We start from the raw sequence: 20,600 nt of genomic DNA on the forward strand, positions 1-20,600 counted from the left end.
TGTGCACTTTTAGTAAAATCTAATATTTAAGAAAAAATGCTTTTGGAGATCAGTCATTGCCCACCTGTTTCTCCGCCTATCCTAAAAAAGTAACACAACCTTAGACTTAATTGGACTGCCTTTTGCTTTGATTACACTGTCATTGAGGCAGTAGGTCTCTGAAATATCATTTATTTCCATCCATTTCATTTATTTTTCAGCAGTGTCTTGTAGAGAAGACGTGAGAGGCGGATCTCGGCACAAATTCTTCTACAGCACATTCCACCAACTATTAATAGGGTTAAAGCTTGGACACTTGGGTGACCAATCCACTGGTGAGCAGGAGTTGTGGTTAAAAACTCATTGCTAGGTGAAACATAATAATCCATGCCGTAACTGTCCAATGGGAGACAGTTACGGCCAATGGGAAGCAGTTACTGTTTCATGTGGAAATGTATAATGTATAAATCCAGCATCCAGACTGCTCTCCTCCGGAGTAAGCTCTGTTTTTTTTTTTTTTTTTTTTTTTGTTTTTTGTTTTTTCCTCTGTGAATCTTCCACAGAAGTGTATGCGAAAATGCTAATTGTGTGCAAGTATTTTCAAGCCATTTCCCAAACTGGATGCTAGCTTAGAAAGGCAGTCTGGGAATTCAGCAGTTGGTTTTCAGATCTAGGAAATGCCTCAGCATGTTGAAGAGTTTCTTACACATTGTTTTTCATTGTCTTCAGTTTGGATACAGTCGAATAAACATGATTTAGATTTTAAGTAAAAATGAGTCAGCCAGACTTCTGCCTTTTTAACTGGCTGCGAACAGGACGGCAAGTTTCCAAACTGTAGTATTTGGACGGCGCTCTCCTCGGCTCTCTGGACAAACACTTCTCCGCTTTTCTCATATCCAGCTGTGAGAGTGCATGTCCAGAATGTCTGCTATGAAACACATGTCTAAACAGAACAAAATCCAAACAAAGTTGCCTTCTCGTGCTGCTAACCGCTTTTAATTAGAGAAAATAACTTGAATATGTGTCACCTTGAATAAACGTGAATTGGAAACAGCTTTTAATTTTGTTTTACAGAACAGATAATATTTCTCACCTCTCAAAAGGGCTTCGTTGATTGACTCCAAATCCTCAAAATACTGTTAACTCCCGAATACAAAGTCTGGATTAGTATGGAAAAATATGTGCATTTCCAGACTTTGTGTCCATGTCTAAATGGTGTTTCCTTCCCATCTCTCCATCCATCGTTGGAGATGGATGAAGATTGGAGGGTTGGCCAATGGAGGTTGGCCAACCCTCCATCCGTGTTCTTCCTCATCTGTCCTTTCATCTCTCCTTCCACCTTTTCATTGAATTATGGATATTGGACCACCGCCTACTCTCAGCTCAGTATTCATTGGGAGTGCCCTAATTTTGTCCATTTTTGATATCTGATTTTGATATAATATTATTGTTTTGGCCAATAACGTACATCAACCAATGTTATGTAATATATATTTCACTTACCCTTCGACACCTTAAAAAAGAAACGGCGACACCACTGACTTCACCTCTGCTTCAATTAAACCCTCCACAATCCTGCACTGCATCACTAACATTGGTACATTGACCAAATAAACCAATTTTCCTTGCTGTTGATTGTCTGTACCCCTAAGACAGAGGGGTAGGAAGTCTGTAGATTATCGTCAGTGCGGTCACATTTATTCACAAGTGTGTGTTTGTGTGTTTTAGGTAGAGCAGTCTAAAGTTTTGATCAAGGAAGGCGGCGTCCAGCTGACGCTAACCATCGTGGACACGCCGGGTTTTGGAGATGCAGTGGACAACAGCAATTGGTACGAAATGGCGACAGTCGCACGTTTTCACCTTTTCCAGTCTTCCTCTCTGATCCGTTTCCTCCATCTCGCCAGCTGGCAGCCCGTCATAAATTATATCGACAGCAAGTTTGAGGACTTCCTGAACGCAGAGTCGAGGGTGAACCGTAGATCCATGCCGGACAACAGAGTTCACTGCTGCCTGTATTTCATAGCGCCTTCTGGACACGGGTGAGTACAGCATGAAATATGAGCTGATCTGAGACTTTTATTTGGAGGAAATGATTTCAATATGGCCACCGTGTTATCCGTCCGGGCACCATCGCACGGACGGATGTAGGGAATGTTTGCACCTCCCTGTGTTACAGATGATGAGGCAGTCAGCCAAGATTTGACCCACAAAGGTTATTATATAACCTACTTCTGCACATGCTCAGAAAAGAGCCACTCACCATCACTGAATCAGCCAATTAGAACGGAGAGTCATAGATGCTCACAAAGGCAGACAAACGCCTTCTTCTGTCATCGTGAAACCTGTGTGTGTGTGGGCAGCTGTGGATTTGTACAACTTTAAATCCATCTATCCACTTTGGCTTTAAGGAGGGATTTGAATGATCCCTGGAGTGTGAATAAATCTCTGGAGTTTAATCTCCTGCCAGGTGTGTAATTTGCATTAATATGTAAGTATTTGAATGGCAGCAGCCCCAGTGTGTCATACATGTTCCTGTCTGTTAAACTGGCAGAATTTTTCAACATGTAGATTAACTCAGCTGCACAATAAAGCAGAGAAAATAGACCATGCATTGCTGCTTAATTAAATTACTGTTTGTGCAGCTTTTAGCAATGGGATTATGAGAGTGCATGCAAAATAACTCCTGCACTTTAAAAACTGTAGAAACGCACACAAGTAGCTATCTTTCTGTCCTAGATATATGTTCCTATGTTGTACAGACTGACAAAATTGTAAATAATCAGGTTCATTTTTTTCAACATACCCTCTAAATGTCTCTGTAACTTCAGAGACGTTGACAAAAGTGCAGTTTCAAAGCAGCCGCCTTTCCCCTTTTAAATCTTGTCTGCCGAACAACTGAAACACACTCCAGAGCTGCTCCCCCTCCCCCTCAATTCACAGAAAGCTGTAAAATTTGAAAACGTATAAATCTTGTTTTAGAGGTAAGCTCCAGGCGCGTTTCCAGGCTCCACCGTCTTCCAGTGGGTAGATTTCCAGAAAAGGTTCCATCAGCGGATGAAATTTTGTCTGGCTGAAATGGGTTTTATTGGTGGTTTCTTAAATCACCGCCAGTGTTTTTCAGCTAATTTATGAGTTCTAAATCACAGAAATTCTTGAACACTCAATATCTTGTCTCCCTTAAGTCTGAGCACAGACAACCTGACTCCTGTTTTATCTGGAGCTGCTTACACTCAAATCGCTTTTGGAACAGCAGGACACAAACTTTATCTAGGTCTCCTTTATGTCTGCTGCACACATCTTGTCTGTTACGGCTGTTTTTGCACAAGCTTCCACAGTTGAACACACACACAAATCAGGCATTGTTTAATTGCGTAAATAGAAATGGCTGCATCCATACAGACTCCACTGTTTACTGCCTGTTTAATCATATACAATTGTTTTCACTGTAATGGAGCACATATTTGCCTTCCTACACCCAGCTCTCTGAGTTTATCGTGTCAGGCGACACAACTAAGCAGAAGACTTATTTGACATTCAGTAGTGAAGACCCTGCAGGGGACAGACGGCTTGTTTGTTCTCTTCTTTTGTTTTGGTCTAATTTTCTGTTCTCTGTTGCCCTCTGCTGGCGACCCACTGGACTGCAACTTCTTTGCAAAGTGGTGCAACGAGTAGGAAGGTTTAGATTCATTAATGTGGATTTATTTTTTACTGTAAGTAACACTGCCTGACAGTGCTGCTGCTGACCCAAAGTAAAGTTCACTGATGAATGTGGCAGCTCAGCATTTAATTGAGCCTGAATCTTCAGACTCGAGCTCCAGACTACAGAGCTGATTCTCATTTGGAGCTCATTCTGCTCCAGCTGCCCTTGAAAGGGCTTCTGCAGAAGCATTTTTTTTTTTTGTACAGACTTTTTACTACTCTATTATTGTCACACTTGTCAAAGAGAAGAATCTACCAGTCACATATGAGAAGTGTGTTTCCATTGGTTCAAAGCAACAAATCAAATTAGACAAAAACTGTAGAAAGATAAAGCTTTATGTTGACTATATATATATATATATATATATATATAAACAAAAAAAATTATGAAGAATGATGTCACACACTTTCTTGTGCATGTGCAACGCAGTTCCTCCAGCTCTGATCCAAAGCAGAGCCGTTTCCTCTTAAGCACTCGTCCTCGAGCGATCGCTGAAACATCCCAATGTCACCAAAACCCTCATCTGGCCACCACCTGCGCTACTCAGCGCCATCTTGCAATCCGTTTGAATTCAGTTCTAGATTTTGTGGACCAAAGACATGCCTTGACAGACTAAATTAACAGAATATTACCAATTACTACGCATTAGTAATAATATTACATGTTAACAGGATAGTTCCAGAAAATCCTCACTGCTTTGGTTACATCCAAAGAACCTCCTTAAACCTCATGTGCTTGTCATCATCCTGTGATACTTAATGTTCTGTGCAGAGCGTAATAATTAGTCACTCACAGAGTTGAGTCACAGAATATTTAGTACATTATTATGGGTGCCATGTATTCTCACTGTGCAGATATCTGACCAGTTGAAATGCCTTTTACAGCTCTGCCTATAAATCTTCAAAGTTAATTAATGAACAAAAATCAGTAAATATAACTTAATACAAGGAGTTAAACTTGCATATACAATCTGACACATTTGAATGAACGAAGGTCGGTATGTTAATTATCTCCTTTTGACTTTAATCCACTCTCCACTTCTTCAGTTTAAAGCCTCTGGATATTGAATTCATGAAGAGGCTCCACGACAAAGTCAACGTCATTCCTCTTATTGCGAAAGCAGACACACTGACCCCCGAGGAGTGTCAGCTGTTTAAAAAGCAGGTTTGTGTTTGTGATGTATTACTTGGTATTAAACATCATTTACCACAATTTAAGTCCAAAAGATATTTATGCTGTTGCAAAACAGCTCAAGCTTAGTATTTTTGTCATATCGTTAGAAAACGGGGAGTGTTTTTGAACAGTTTCATACCGATGAAGTCTTTTGATTTTTAAAATTCACAGCTAGATGGTGGCGTTGGACAGGTAGAGCCTTATCTTAATAGTCTGCTTGTTTATAAGACTGCTGTAAGGTGTGTTTGTTTGTGTGTTTGGCTTAAGATCCTGGTTTTAAAAAGATGTCCTTCATTGATTATTTACCTCTAAGTCAGAGGAAAATTAAGTCAAACTATTTATGTCTCAAGGAAACGCTTTCTAATAAATCACAAAATGTTCCTGAAAATTTCAAAACTGTCTTTATTCTGACTTTTAACCAATTTAAGCTTTGTACTGTATTTCATTGTCTTTGGGTCTCATATCTTTGATTCTGAGTTGCTCACTCGATTGCAGATCATGAAAGAGATTCAGGAGCACAAAATAAAGATTTACGAGTTCCCCGACACCGAGGACGACGAGGACAACAAGCTCATACGAAAGATCAAGGTAGTTGTTGTTATTGTTGGGTCATTATTGCATATCACTGTGACTCCTGATTAAATTTAGAAGCACCATGGCGACAAAAATATGTAAAGAGTTCAGTAAGTAACAAAATGGGTTTAAATTTTTGTGAGATGTGGTGTTGATGCAAAAATTAGTCCAAAACTAGTTAGACTGCTGTTATCGACCCAAGCTGTGTTCCTTCTTGAATGATTTAAGTGTTTAATCCTAACATACACAGGCCTTGGTTAAAACTGTGGCGGACTGTTTTGACCAGCTCTCTTCTTTACATCATCATATGCGGATATTTATTTTCAGCATACGAGTGACTCCCACTCCATTTAGCCAATCATGAATAATAGTGGTTTAAAATGTAGGTTTTGAGCTCTTTGGTTGCTGAAGATCAAACACACTTTCTCGGCATCTGCAGCTCCCAAACGTCTCCACAATATAAAGACTCAAACGCCTTCCCTCCTCTTAGTTTCCTGATTTCGTTCCAGTGTCATATAAGGTCAGAACATGTTCTAGATGTATGGAGCTATTACTGCTCCCATCACATAAAATATTACGGCAAATTTATAGTGCAAAACAGAACGTATAGGTCACATTTGCGAAAACGCAAAACAGTCATTTCAATATGAAAATACACTAATCATATACATTATGATTACTTTACTAGAAACATAGAGTAGAGAAATATTAATGACGTAACACCCACCTGTTTGACCAGTCGACTTACAATATCACTAAATAGAGAACAAAACAGGCTGTAGTCACTCCCATCTGCACGTCAAATTGTGGAACATGTGGAGCCTTCGCCGGATGGAGGCCGGCGTACAGCAGGCTGCGTTTTCCACTTTGCGTTGCCGTCATCCTCATGCAGAAAAGATTATGTTCAGATGTGTTTCATGAGCTTTCACTGTGTCCAAACCCAAAGACATTCCCAGTTTGGCCAGTTGAAGGAATCAAGTAACCTTGCAAGATTGTAAATTCTGAAATCAACTTTTTCTTGTTTGTTTTTTTGTATGCCGCTGTTTTTCGTTCTCTCCTTTTAGGAAAAGATGCCTTTGGCTGTGGTTGGCAGCAATGTGGTTGTAGAGGTGAACGGCAAGAAGGTCAGAGGTCGCCAGTACCCCTGGGGCGTGGCAGAAGGTAGGTTCACTCAGGGCCAGGTCTGGAAGAGAGCAAAAAGGCTCAGAGTTTGTGAATGACACAGGCGACTAGAAGCGGTGTTTGGCTAAACCGAACGGATGAGAAACCCACGTAGTGTTTTAAGTTTCTGTAAGGTTTCTAATTTGGTTCTGTGTGAACTCTCACTGCACTCTGTCAGCTAGGGAGTCGTGCCAGAAAGAGGCTTAAACATGTCGCTGTTTAAAGATGGAAGTGTTTGGGAAGTTTCCCACAGGCTGTGCTTCCTGTTTGGATGGATGAGGCATGATTTTTCCAGAACGACTGGCACACGATGCATGTTCTCCACAGTGACCCTTTGTGTCCACTCTGTGTGTTTATTACCGGGTAATGCATTAACTTGTCAAAATGTTGATCAGCCAAACCTTATTTAGAGCTGCTATGATTGTTTAAGGGATTGTTTACAAGTACATATAGAATCCATAGTCAGCATAATGATAGGACAGTTTAAACCTATTCTTTGAAACTACTTTACCGACAGTCCTAGTACTGTCAGAGTAAGTGTAGTATAGTTGTATAACTTTGTGATGTAAATACGCGATTTGTTTTTAAGCCGTTCAGTCTAATTGGAATCGACAAAAAGCTAAATCCCCAGAGGGGAACCATAGGCACTGTGACTCTTTTTGTCCAATCAAACTATATTACGAAGAAGAAGAAATCGATTTACCAAGTCAGGAAAAAATGTGTTAATCGTAAATCAAACCAAACTCCCTGGACTGAACTCGCCTCCATCACTCCTTGATTTCCTCTGTAACCGTTGCTGTGTTTATGAATCGTTTTTAGCCTGAGCTGTCGGCTTAAACACAGATTTGATGTGTAAAGTGCTGAATTTTGACAAGTGAGAGGTTATCCGGTTAGTTATTTCCCACCTCCCTTCCCTTCTCCACCGGTGTACACACTTGTTTGGTAGAGTTGATCCTGATAGGGATTCTGGAAAAGGAGAAAAGACCCAGAGTCCTCTGGTACATCACACATCCTCACTGTCAGCCACTATGAACTGTTCCTCTTTTCCTTTCTGCCGTTGATGTTCCAGGAAGTCGATACTCTGTGTTTATTCTCAAGAAAATAAAGTGAAGTACCTTTTTTGTTACTTTGTGGTTGACCATGTATCAGTCTTTCACTGTTTCATTCTTTCTTTTCTCTCTTTTTTTTCCTTTTTTTTTTTTTTTTTTGTTCTATGTCTACTCTATTCCATGACTGACAGAGGGCATTTTTGGTAAACAAAACCATCTTTCACTTTATTTCATCCTCACTTTTTACCCCCACGCCTCTTGCCTCGATGTAAACTCCCACCTCCCTCCTGTCAGAATCTCCCCTTCCCTCCTTTTCCCTCCACTTTTCATTTGCTTTGCTGTCACATCATTAGGCTGATGGTCCAACCAATGCTCGAATCAGACTTGGGTTATAGACTAAAAGTCTCCTTCGCACTTCAGTAAATTAATTATGCGTAATCTCTGACATAAGCTTATCTAGATGAATCTAGAATACATTCACTTTTCAGATCGGTCTGAATGAGCTAGTGTTTTGGTCTTAGTTCTCCCAGCAACTTGCTTCCATCTTCTTGACGTATTACAAGATCCTGCAAGGTGCTTTTCCTGATGCTGCTTGCTAACACGGTGTGCAAATTGCTTGAAAAAGAGCTGAAATATCTTTTTTTTTTTTTTTTTTAAGCAGTAAAAGTCTCAGCTCTGCCCGGAGATGAGGTTTATTCCCAGGTCTGATGCTGTAAATTGTCATGGAGAGAACCAGAGGCTGTTTGGTGCTGAATCTCCATCTGCAACAGAAACGTCACCCTAACGTTGCGGTTTCCTTCTTTGCTCCCAGGGCGTTTAAACACGTCGCCATCGCTCTTAAACGTGAGCCCCGACTCACCCTGCAGCTCAGCTTGTGATGCCGCAGGCTGAGCTGAATGGTGCGGAGGGAGGATGGTGAGAAGGCCCTGCTGTGTCTTTGGATCAAGGACTGGAATCCAACATGCGCTAACACATTGCTTATAGTTTCATGAGTAACTGAGGGTATGTTGGTGTGCTAGCAGGCTATGTAGCAGTTCGTTTAGGGAAACAAGGTAACGCGTGGCTTGTCATAAATGTTCACTCATTAGCATTCGCAGAGTTTGAATGTTGGAGCTTTAACTTGGTGGAAAGACGTCCTGCTCAAATGTAGTTCTGCATGTATTAAATAAAAGGCTGTCCTCTTTATTTCATTTAACTAATGCAGTTCATCATCATAGCCTAAGTGAACCCAGTCTAGTATATAAAAGCATTGAAAATACCTGATTCATTTGGAACTGTATTCTGATTGGTTAACTTTTTAAAAATTATATCACACATCCAAGCAGCAGCAATCAGGTGTTTTCTGTCATTTATTAATAAATAAAATCTTTATTTTCATAGTTGAAACTTTTGATTTTTCTCTTTGACCTTCAACCCCCCCACATAGCTCCTCTTCCTGGTCCCTTACTGAGGCTTGCACCCCCTGCTGGTCATGCACAAAACCTCCTAAAACACCCCGTCCAACCACCACACCCCCCCACCTCCTACAGAGACCTGTGCTCCTTAGTCAGTCAGTTTGGTCACATGCAGGTTTTGGTGTTTGAGCCGGGCCAAATCTGGGCTGAATCTGGGCCAAACGCTGGCCAGTTCTGGGCCACGTGTGAGCCGCACCAATCCCAGCAGCTCCAGACCCAGATTTAGCCCCTCGCTGGGCGCACACAGTAACTCAAAAACCGTACCCCTCCCCTTCGTCAGAGCTCCCTCCTCTAGAAGAGACAGGAGGTCAATGGCTGGTTTGGAAGGCCAAGGGCAACGTCACCTTAAGTTTCATCAATGGTAAGGTGTCCTCTTTCTTCCTCCCCCCACTGGTGATGATGTGCTGCTGAGTTGGTTGGAGGCTAAGCTAGAAGGAGCAACGTTCTGAATGAAGAGGAGGCTTGGAGATCCACCTTGTTCAACCTGAGCCAGTAGTCCATCTGCAGTCCTTTTCCAGAATCCCCTCTGACCTCATAACCCTGTCGTCTTTGTCTCAGTGTCTAACCGAACCGTGACGTGTGAGCAGCTGTGTTTGCTGTTGTTTGACCCACAACACTTCTGTCTGTGTTGCATCTGTGAGTCCAGTAAAGAACTGTGATCGGATGGGACGCTTTTCTTTTTCTGCATAAACAAAACTGAAAACATGAGAAAGTTGCATTTTTGTATCAGATGCCAGATTAGTTCAAACTCGTTCCAATGTTAGTTTTTATGTTTGGTTGTTTTTTTACATGTAGTGCCCGAAAGAAGTCATTTTCACCTTTTTTAATATATAAAATAATCACAAAGTTCAATACAATGTACTGGTATTTTATCTGATAAACCAATACAATGTAATGTAGATGTGAAGTGGATCAGTTAAGATATATACATATATAATTGCTGGTTCCTGCAGGTTTGGGTTTAACATTGTTTGGTCTGTTTTGGCTGGAGTAGAGCAGATTTACCAATTTATCATTAATGATTAAGCAGAGGTTTGTCCTCAGGTTGTCCTGTAGGGGGCAGCAGTGCACATACAGATACCCTCAGAGGCTCGTTGACTTTCTGAGTGTTTTGCTCTGTGAGAACTGAAGACTTTCATTTGGAAACTTTAATAGTCCTGATTGTAGGCTCATTTTAATGAAACCATTCAAACAATAAAATTTGCTGTAAGACTTTTTTTTTTTCTTTTCCTCAGGAATCATTTCAGACATGATTGGGGGAGGAAACTGCAGCATGTATGCTGATGCTTTAAAATACGACTTAAAAACTCTAGATGAAACCATCCTGTCTGATCACGGTCTGTGATCCTTCTGCCCTTTGTTTTCTGTAAACGTGCTGCTACAACTGATACCACTCACTTTTAAACACAGGCGCCACCTGAACAGACCTCGTTGAATGTAGACCCCTTCCTCTAGAACTGCTGAATGAATGAACATGTTGTCTTCTAGTTAGCTTTATAACTATTTCCATTTTAATATCTCTGTTTTATTGTAACATTACTCAGCCCATGCTCTAGCTACTCTGTAAATAACATCCTGAACATCGTGTTGGTCTCGGTCTGTTTGGAGAGCAAACAAATCCCAGACGACTGGAAATCCACTGCAGAAGCTGCTAGATATTCACGTTTCTGCCTCAGTTTCCTCTGAGACAAACGGAAGATGGGTTTGATGGGAGGCATCAATGTTAAAATGTTTGTGTCTCTCACTGCTGCTGCGTTTTCCTTTTTGTCGCTTTGTTTCAGTGGAGAATGGAGAGCACTGCGACTTCACGGTGCTGCGCAACATGCTGATCCGGTGAGAAACGCAGCTTTACTTCAGCACTTTTAAGTTCGTCCTGCTGGCTCTGAGTGTAATCGCTTTGTTTTAGTCCAAGAGATGGATAAAAGAAAGTGCTGCAGGTTCATTAATAGACTGATGAGTCTGGTAGAAAAAGTGGGAATTGAGATTATACACATTTTTCCAAAACATAAATCAGATCAAACACCTATTTGCTGAGGCATTTACAGAAAAGAAAATGTGGGAATTTTCATACATTTATTAAACATTTATTAAATTAGTTTTGTCAGAAATGTGTGCATTTTTTTTTTAAATTAGCAGTGTTTAGCCCTAAAACAATCTTCAGTTTTATATAAATGACCAAAAGAAATAAATTGTGATAAATTATATATTTCATTCCATGTGTCGATGGAAAATGCATTTATTTCCACAGCCATCCTTAAAGGAAAGTTTTTGCTTAGCAAATTTCAAACGGGACAATTAAGAATGAGGGGGAAAGATATAAATCACATTAAAAACAATGAAGATATCAAAGGAAATGTCGTAAAAATGAAACATTTAATTATTAAAATGCAAATTTTGCACTGATTTTTTTTTAAATTACAATTAAAATAAAAAAAAGAACCTTTAATCATGTCCACAATGGGGGTTTTATTTTAGATTGTAATCATATGGTTTTTTTTTTCCTAATTTGTTTTATTTTTAATATCTAATATCTAACTCCTTGTAGAGGAAACAGGGGAGGATATCATGTAAAATGTACTACTTTTTTTTTTTTACGTTACAACATTATTCCCACCTGCTTTTATTCTTTCATGCATGTTTGAGAAATCCTTATATATTCTGGTGGATTTGGGAGACATTCATGTCTGTCTGCTGTCTGTCTGTCCTTCCAAAGGACCCACATGCAGGACCTGAAGGACGTCACTAACAACGTCCACTACGAGAACTATCGCAGTAAGAAACTGGCCGCCGTCACCTGTAACGGGGTGGACACCTCAAAGGCCAAGGGACAACTCACAAAGTAAGACCTCGGTGTTCAAAATTACACAGGAAAAGAGAAATGACTAAATATCTGTGCAGATATGAAAACACTGAAATTCTGCTTGTTTTGTGATTTATGAAGTCGTTACTCAGAGCTCCAGATTGGTTTCCAGGGCCCCGCTCTGCTACTACCTCAATCTTTATTTCCATGATCCACAGAAGTCCTCTGGCTCAGATGGAGGAGGAGCGCAGGGAGCACGTGATGAAGATGAAGAAGATGGAGGCAGAGATGGAGCAGGTCTTTGAAATGAAGGTTAAGGAGAAGAAGCAGAAGCTGAAGGATTCAGAGGCTGAGGTTGGTGTGCTGCTCACACTGAAGAAACAGAACTTAATTTAATTGATAAACATTATATTTCATGATTCAACAATAATGAAATGTAATCATTTCATTATAATAATAATAATGAAATAATTATATTTCATTATAATTATAAAATATTTATAATGAAATATAAATATTTATATAAATATAAATATATATATTTATATATTGGAAATATATAAATATGGAAATGAGGGTAGCAATGAAACCGTTTACTGAAAACTGTCTACTTCTCATTAGCTCCCATTTTCAGCCGTTCAGTGGCAGCATCTAGAGTTGGGCTTAATTTAGAGCGTCAGAGTGACTCTCTGCTGTTTTTAATCCAAAGCTGGAGAGGCGCCACGAGCAGATGAAGAGGAACCTGGAGGCGCAGTACAAAGAGCTGGAGGAGAAGAGGCGAGTGTTTGAGGACGAGAAGGCCAACTGGGAAGCTCAGCAAAGAATCCTGGAGCAGCAGAAACTGGACGCCTCCAAGTCAGTAACGCCTAGATGTTCTTCCAAAAAGCTCTAAATGCTGTGGTGTTTGAAGTGACTTTATGATCCTCTGCTTAAGACGAGCAAGTGACCCCCTGGTGACCTTTTCAAGAATCTGACTCACATTTATCCAAACGTTATTTAGTCATACTTTTCATTGTAAATGGAGTAAAACCACATGTGGAAGGTAAACACAGTTCAATAAAACATCAGAGAGTTTATTGGAACATGGATTTTATTATCCTGCTTATTTACAAATACTGCTTATAGGCATTAAAATAATATTCTACACAAAATTTGAAAGTAATTCTTAACAAATTGTGCTGTTTAAATGTCTTTCATCATTTAAAATATTCACATCTATAGGTATAAACATTTTTTTTTCTGTTTGTAACATAATTTACTTATTTCTCTCTCAGGACAATGGAGAAGAACAAGAAGAAAGGAAAAATCTTTTAAAGCCCGAGTCGGCCTCCCGGTTTGGTTTCAAGCTCTTCTTCCTCTCCATCTCCTCTGAAGTCTTCGTGTCATGTGGGCCTGAGACCGCACACTCAGTCAGAAATCAGCTTCAACCTTCTCATATCACACGACACACAAAGCACTCGCCTCTGCAGCACTTCTGGTTCTCATGAGGAATGCATGTTTGTGCTTTTCTATTTTCCCATATTTCCTGACAAAGAGGGGACTTCCTCGGAGTTGACACGTGGCAGGGACCGTGCATAGCCATTTGTAAACATGTAGTTATTCACAGGTCTGCAGATGAGCCAACAGTTTCTTTTAACTTGTTGTGAATTTGACACCTTAAGAACTCGCTGAGCGATTTGCAGCGAGGTCGGGTAGATGTAGCTCAGAGAAATGCTCCATCAGGACCTGCTTCCTCCAGCTGCAGACAGACTAGTTAGCCAAGATGTTTAACCTTCAGCTGCTGTCGGCTGCTACAACATCTCCATCTGCCTCAGGATTTTACTTCTTTCGAAGAAAAGAGTAGCTACAACTAGGAAAATATGATTCTACAACAGTATCTGAGTTTTAAAACATATGTTGGCAAAAGATTCCCCCCCACCTCAAGATAACCATTTTTGTTTTCTCTTGTTAAAAATGTCTTCTGTTAACAGACGCAAAGATCACATTTAAATGAAATATAATGTTCTCGTATTTAGCTTCTTTTTTTTTTTGTCCAGTTAACCAGTTTAAATCAAAATGTTTTCTTTTTATATGATGAATTTCACATTTTTAAATCCATAAATTTAAGGATTGCATACTTGTACATTTTTTTCCCATAATAAAACAGAATGATTAATTTCTGCTACGTTTTTTTTTTTTTCCTCAATACATTTTAAATTAAAACCGGTTTCTATAAATAATCAGGTGTGAAGTTGTGGCTTCTGGCAGGTCGGGGTGTTTAGACATGATTCACTGTGCGGTGGCAGGTCTGTGTTATTTTATCAAATACTCAATAATGTTGAGATTTTTGTTCAAATGAAACAAAACAAAGACGGGCGCGTTCTTCTGCTCGCGTATATTTTTACTTCCATCTGTTTAAGACGTTATGCAAAAGCCAGATTGGTGTGAAATCTCTCCATGTCGCAGTAAATAGAAATGTTTTTAATATCGTGGTGTGCGTGTGTGACGGTTGTTGTCATAGACCTGAACCTTCATCTCCACATTTTGGCCAAATTACAAAATTACGACCATTTCAAGAAAACTTGCCCAATGAACCAAAGTGTTAAAAAAAAAAACACCATTTTTTCCAAATAGAAAAAAACACACTTTTTGAGTTGATAAACAATAAAGTTCATATGATTAAAATCTCCAGTTTTTTCCTCAGAGTTGTAATGTTTTATTTTCATATGATAAAAAAATACTCTATGTACAGTTGAATATAAAGTCTTTGATTTTGTGTTGAGTCGATCAATAAAGGGACAAACCTGCAGCACATAAAGCGTTAACTACATGCATCTATCGGCACACGTGAGGCTGCTCCGTTTGTTTTTCCTCCGTTTCATTCTTTTTTGTTTTGCATTGCATCTTAATAAACCATCTGTAAACGCATCCATCTATACATCTGTCCCCTTCAAGACCTTTTTCATTATTTTGCATCAAATCTGAGATCATTAGGAACTTCAACGACTGACCCGAATGCATCAGTTTAGCTGTATTTTTTTATTTGTAATATTTTTTTATATATATAAATACTGTTTCTTCTCTTCTTTGTTTATCATGTGTTCTGTCTCTTAACTGTATATGGTTAATATTAAAGTTATGCTTTAACAACATCTGCTTCTGGGTTTTTCTCTGTAAACACCTGAATTTTAATCGTTTTCAATTTTTTATTGCAATTTCTGAGGGGTGTATTTTTTTTCTGGAAAAGATGAACAAATTATTATAAACATTTAGTTTTGAATTTTCCCAAGCTACTTGTCCACATGTGCATTTCTGTAGAAAAGAATATCAAATCATTGTATTTCAGTAATTTACTTTTAAAAAGTGAATAGGACTCAGGAAAACGCAGTTAATGATTTTTGTTTGCACAGAATATTTTTAAATCTGCTTTCTAAAGTCATTACATATCTAATAAATCAAGATTATTGCAGAGTTTCATGCAATAATGCAAAATTGGAAATTTTGTAATTTGCCATTTATTTCTAAACTGATTTTTTTTTGTATTCAATATATTTTATAAAGCTCTTGTGGTTTCTGACTCATAAAAGATGCTATATAAATAAAGTTTACTTGCTTACTCACGAAATTCATAACATTTCACTGTTCTGCAATTTATTAATGAATCAAGTCTCATTCTTGTGACATAAAACTTTAATAGTAAAGTATCAGAAGTAGCACTAATATATATTATGTGTAAGCTGCATACAAAGTAAAATAATACATGTTTAGGATATACGTAAGATTACAGTCAAAATCTGTCAACTGTTTTGAGGAACTTTATGTTCTTCAGTGATGAACAGAAAGTTTTGAGCCCCGCTGTGACACTGCTGAGTGACGTCCTTCATGCCGTTTTGACCGAAAGCGTAGTGGACGCATCGACTTCTTTCGGGGTTTTCAGGAAAGCTTTGATGGCCCATTTCTGGGACATGTTCACACAGTAGTCTCCTCGCGGGGTGTTGATCCTGTTGAAGGATGAATCTGCTTTACTCAAAAGCTCTTTGCATGAACCTGGATTATCAGCGAGACAAAAACTTACACAAATCCTCGTTTGGTGCAGCTCTCGTGAGTTTTGGCGATGGACCGAATCTCGCCGACAGGAATCCTGCCTGTGAAGAAGTTGAAGCAGCACTTCCCGGGCTTCAAGGCGTTTGGTCCCTGAGCTGGAAAGAGAATTTTAAAATGAGTTTACAAGGATAAATAACAGTGATTCTTGAGAATAGGGACAAAATGGGTTTTAATTTCCCCCTTTTTTTTATTTTATTTTTTTATTGTTTCTCAACCTTATGTATGCAAATATGACAAATAATGTTTTGGAAATGTAAAGATGCTAAGGTACAGGCTCCCAGTTGCAACATTTTTTTCAAAATTAAAATTTTAATCGAACTGACCCAGAACTTTGTCATTACCATCTGACAAAAATAAATATAAAATGATTTTTAAAATACACTATTAGTGATATTTTTACTCATTTTACAAATGCTAAATGCTTCTCAAGAAACAAAAGAAATATTATTTAAAACAAAAAACAACAAAAAGTCCATCTGACGGAGTTGACAGTGCATGACTGAGATGACAGAACTGAAGGTGGTGACAAACTACTGAGTAAAATGAAAAACATGATGCATGTGAAGTAATGCAATTTATGTAAAATACATAAAAATGAATTAATTGCACATTTAAGTGAGATTTGACAACAATTTCACTGAAAGAGTCAGAAAACCTCTGATGGAGTTGACATCTGACGGAGCTGAAAAAAAGCCAAACTACCTCAATTTATATGACGTTATTCTGAAGGAGGCCATATTGTAGCTCATCAGGTCCATGAAATATTTAGTTTACCAAAATTAAGCTTTTATTTCACAAAATTTCATCAAAGTTTTGAAAATTGTCAGTTATGGTGTTGACACATCATGGATGTGACAAGCAACTTAGGAATAAAACAGAAGAAAAAACTAAAGAATAACATAAGCTAACCAGAGCTAACTAGCCCTCCTAGCAAAAGAAGAGAAAAGACGACGTCATGGGGTCCACAGAAGTTCTGGTGCCCCCCAAAAATGCCTGATTTTTTTTTTTACATTCTTTTCATGTCTGGTGTTGACGAAAGCTAGGGACAAATTTCAAAGGAGTTGGAAAATATCTAAAAATTATTTTTAATTCAATTTATCGATACTTTTATAATTATTTATATGACTACTTATACTTAATTGTCACAATATATAATTTTAGTATTTAATTTAGTATTGTTTTAATCTATTATAATGTGTTGAGTTCTGCTCCGGGACAGGGGATTTTACAGGCATCATCCACCGACTACTATGTTTAAAATAAAAATATTCAGCAAACGGAAAATTTACATTGTTGTGCTCACATGACCCAGGTTACTTTAGTCAGATATTTAAAAATATATATATTTTGTGTATATTTTATTCAAATATTGTGCTTTATCCATAGGACCTGTTCTGTCCCTATTCTCAAGAATCCCTGATAAATCATGACCTCCTGTAACTGCGTTTTTTGTTGTTGTTTTGTGAGTAAAACGTTTCCTCAAGTCAGATGCAAACATGTACTCACTAAAACTCTTAAAACCAACATTTATGACCTAATGGACTGGAAATGGAGACCGTTCTCAGGTTGTAATTTTTAATCTAAAATAATTTTTTAGAAAACTGCAACTTCCTACATGCCATTTGTGACTTTTCTATATTATAAAAGAGGAAGTTTTGAAAATGTTTGAAGATGTAGGTCTCTGTGAAATTAGTTGGATGACCACCACTTGTGAGAACGTTTTTGCGTCAGGATCTTCCTCTGAACAGGTATTACAACCATGGACGTTTGGAAAGCTTTCTGTTTTCCCAACTATACTTCCTGGTTTTGGCTCTGCATGTTTGATTTTAGCAACAAACCCCACATTTGGGTATTTGATGCTGGTTTGCTTGGAGTAAATCAATTATTTTAAGAGCATTTCTTAATTCAGCATATGAGGGAAAATTACATCTTCAGACATTTTGACAAATGCAAAATAGGGTTGTACTGATTCCAATTACAGATCTATAAAAAAACTGACCCGCCGATTCCGATTTTGGCCGATACAGATGATTTTGTCAGAAATGTATTATAGCATGTATCATAAGTATAGCAAGAAAGTCGCCGAGTTGGCAACAGTGGGGTGAATATTAACTACAAATGTGCAGACTTGACCTGGTGGATTGGTGTGTGAGCTAAACCTCTCTCACGGCAAAGTAAAACCTTTGCCGGTAGATAAGATTAGATAAGATTGGCTTCACGTGTAAGTATCAACCGATCGATTGCCGATCTTACAAAATTAAGAAAACTGACCGATTTATCGGCTGGCCGATTTAATGTGCAACCAACGATCCCTGGTATGTAGAAAATATAAAAACAGGACATAATAAGAGAGCCGTCCCCGTACCGTGATTCAACAGCCACCATTCTTTGTAGTGTGATTCCACTGGAATACAGTGTTGTATCGCTTGGCCCAAAACAAAGAATCTTGCTTTAATCACTTAAAAAATGTTATTTTGCCTCAGGTCAACGTGTTCTCCAGGCCATACAAACTTTTTCCAACAGTAAAACTAAAACTTACATTTGATGTTTCTTTTCAAATTCTTGGCTTCATCTAGTTGCTTCAGCACCATGCGAAGCTCTTCGTTTGTTTGGTTTTTTTTTTTGTTTTTTTCCATTTTAAAGCGTTTGAGATAATTTTCAGTTGTGTAATCAATTAATTTCTTCATTTCTGCATATACTTCCTTCTTTCCAAAACAACTTACTAATCAAAGTATTCTGTTTCTCTGATGTGACCCGTTCTACTTAGAGTCTCAGAGAGCAATGCAATAAACAATAAATAAATAAGCAGAATCTGAAAAAAACCTGAAAATCTTTAAGGAGAATGTCTGACGTATCACTTTGTGAGATCAACCTCAAGTACTGGGATTACTCAGAACAATGATCCAGAGACCAAGCTATCAATTAATCAAAATGAAGATTTTGGAGTGGCCTAGTCAAAGTCTGGAATTATAATATAAGTTGTTGGCGCTCAAAAATGATTCACTGTGGCTGATTTTAAACAAATCTGTGAGCGAGATTGCGCCACAGTATCTCTGCAGCATAAACTTACTAAAAAAAAAAATCTATAAAAGACTTATTAGTAGTGACACAGATAATTGGCAATTACATTTTCACATATGACCAGATTGGCTTGTATAGCATTTCTCCTTAAATTAAACCATTCTTTGAAATATGCATCTTGTCTACACTCTGGTTATCTTTAACACTAAAATATTTTTTGAATCAATAAATAAATAAAACAGCAGAAACCCGTGAGTGTTTGCTGGTCGTCGTGTGTGTTGGGGTGCAGAGAGGAGCAAGACTTACGCATCGCATTGCAGCAGTAGACGGCAAACAGCAGCAGCAGTCCCACGGTGAGAGTCTTCATGTTTACTTCTCTTCAAAGGTTGTGGCACGTTTGAAATGATCCATCCTCGAAACCTCGACCTATATTAGCCTGATTGGGCTCAGATCTGCATATTCATGAGCGGATGGGAACTTCTGGAATTCACCAGCCGTCGATGAACTTTGCTTCGAAATCAGGCCAAAGGAAGTTGGGGGATTTGGTGGTGACCCTTTTCCTCAGTACCCGATGTACGCAGCATCTCCATCTAGTGTGTAGTTACATAATGTTTATTCCTGATTGTTTCCACCATGCAAATCCTTTCTGCACACTAGAGTAAAGAACAGCGGAGTCCGTTTTCCACAAAGTGAAAATCGGCCTTTTTCAGTGAAAAGTTTTTAAGGCCGTCAGTTCACCCTACAATTTAACAGCTTTTAGTACCATCAATGCTACTAAGAGATAAAACAATTTGTTTTACTGAGATCTGCAAACATTCTCTCCACCTCTGGTTTTTGATTAGGTTGGGACTTTGACAGGGCCACTCCAATATCTTAACTAGTATTTGTTTTTGTTTTTTTCATGTTTGCTGCTGTCTGGGTTTACGCTTCTATTGATGATCAGTTTCAGTTGACGAATAGTTTTACATTTGACTCCAGGAGGCTTATCACGTGGAGTTCATGTTCAATGACTTCAAGGAGGTCGAATAAAACCCCATATCATCGCCCCTCCAACACCGTGCTTGACTGTCGCTGTGATCTTGAGCTTGTCTATTTAAACAACATTGTTCCTTTTGTTATTCATTCAGGTTAAGCCAACCACATTCATGCTGCCTTGTTCTTTTTGGAAAGAAGTCTATCCTAGAAGCCAATTTGAACATTAATTGTGTGTGAACAGCGTGAAAAGTCTCACATGATATTTATTTATTGCCGTTTCATGCCAAGTGGACCTCGTTAGACGTCTTCTGGCCTTCATTGAGCTGAATGTGATGCTTTATTGACACCAAGCATAAAGCAGTTTTCAGCAGAAACCATTTCAAATTGATTATATGACATGTAGCTGTTTTTTATAGCTTGATATTTTTCTTTTATCTGTTTATTTTTCTGTGTTGTATTTGTTGCTGCCTTTTGGTGAGGACTCCCTTGAAAAAGAGGTTTTTAATCTCCATGTTTTTTTTATGTCCTGGAAAAGAAAAGACAGCAGTTTGCTCACTGATTGTGTATTTACTTTTGGTTGCTTGAGGTTTAAAAGAATAATCTGAGACACAGATTTCAGTTTACAGACTCCG

At 38.5% G+C, this 20,600-nt stretch overlaps 2 protein-coding genes across 3 annotated transcripts in view; one reads left to right on the plus strand and one right to left on the minus strand.

The window, feature by feature from the left end:
- Positions 1–15,020, plus strand: part of septin15 (septin 15) — a 41,228-nt gene extending 26,208 nt beyond the window's left edge. For both annotated transcript variants that reach the window (XM_014969568.2, XM_014969567.2), the window contains exons 4-13: positions 1,708–1,808; positions 1,884–2,018; positions 4,726–4,843; positions 5,348–5,440; positions 6,490–6,586; positions 10,871–10,922; positions 11,803–11,928; positions 12,108–12,243; positions 12,599–12,744; positions 13,164–15,020. In XM_014969568.2, the coding sequence (XP_014825054.1) occupies positions 1,708–1,808; positions 1,884–2,018; positions 4,726–4,843; positions 5,348–5,440; positions 6,490–6,586; positions 10,871–10,922; positions 11,803–11,928; positions 12,108–12,243; positions 12,599–12,744; positions 13,164–13,203 (1,044 nt within the window). In that variant the 3' untranslated portion in view covers positions 13,204–15,020. The remainder of the gene's footprint in view (positions 1–1,707; positions 1,809–1,883; positions 2,019–4,725; positions 4,844–5,347; positions 5,441–6,489; positions 6,587–10,870; positions 10,923–11,802; positions 11,929–12,107; positions 12,244–12,598; positions 12,745–13,163) is intronic.
- Positions 15,021–15,540: 520 nt separating this feature from the next.
- Positions 15,541–19,443, minus strand: LOC106905001 (C-C motif chemokine 14-like). The gene is made up of 3 exons (XM_014969592.2): positions 19,300–19,443; positions 15,944–16,067; positions 15,541–15,869 (listed from the first exon to the last, which is right to left on the minus strand). Exons 1-3 carry the CDS (start codon positions 19,358–19,360, stop codon positions 15,749–15,751), a joined length of 306 nt encoding a protein of 101 aa, XP_014825078.2. The 5' UTR covers positions 19,361–19,443; the 3' UTR covers positions 15,541–15,748.
- Positions 19,444–20,600: the final 1,157 nt, after the last annotated feature.

This window comes from Poecilia mexicana, unplaced genomic scaffold (assembly GCF_051168715.1).
Source record: "Poecilia mexicana isolate PSO_F unplaced genomic scaffold, ASM5116871v1 scaffold_6, whole genome shotgun sequence".
In the NCBI taxonomy this organism is placed as follows: Eukaryota; Metazoa; Chordata; class Actinopteri; order Cyprinodontiformes; family Poeciliidae; genus Poecilia; species Poecilia mexicana.

What these genes read in the sequence shown, in the direction of transcription:
- LOC106905001 (XM_014969592.2), bottom strand. Translation starts at nt 19,360, where the DNA reads ATGAAGACTCTCACCGTGGGACTGCTGCTGCTGTTTGCCGTCTACTGC. An exon ending in CTACTGCTGCAATGCGATGC is followed by an intron (nt 16,068 to 19,299) that starts GTAAGTCTTGCT and finishes TTCTCTTTCCAG; the next exon opens with CTCAGGGACCAAACGCCTTG. An exon ending in TGCACCAAACGAGGATTTGT is followed by an intron (nt 15,870 to 15,943) that starts GTAAGTTTTTGT and finishes ATCCTTCAACAG; the next exon opens with GATCAACACCCCGCGAGGAG.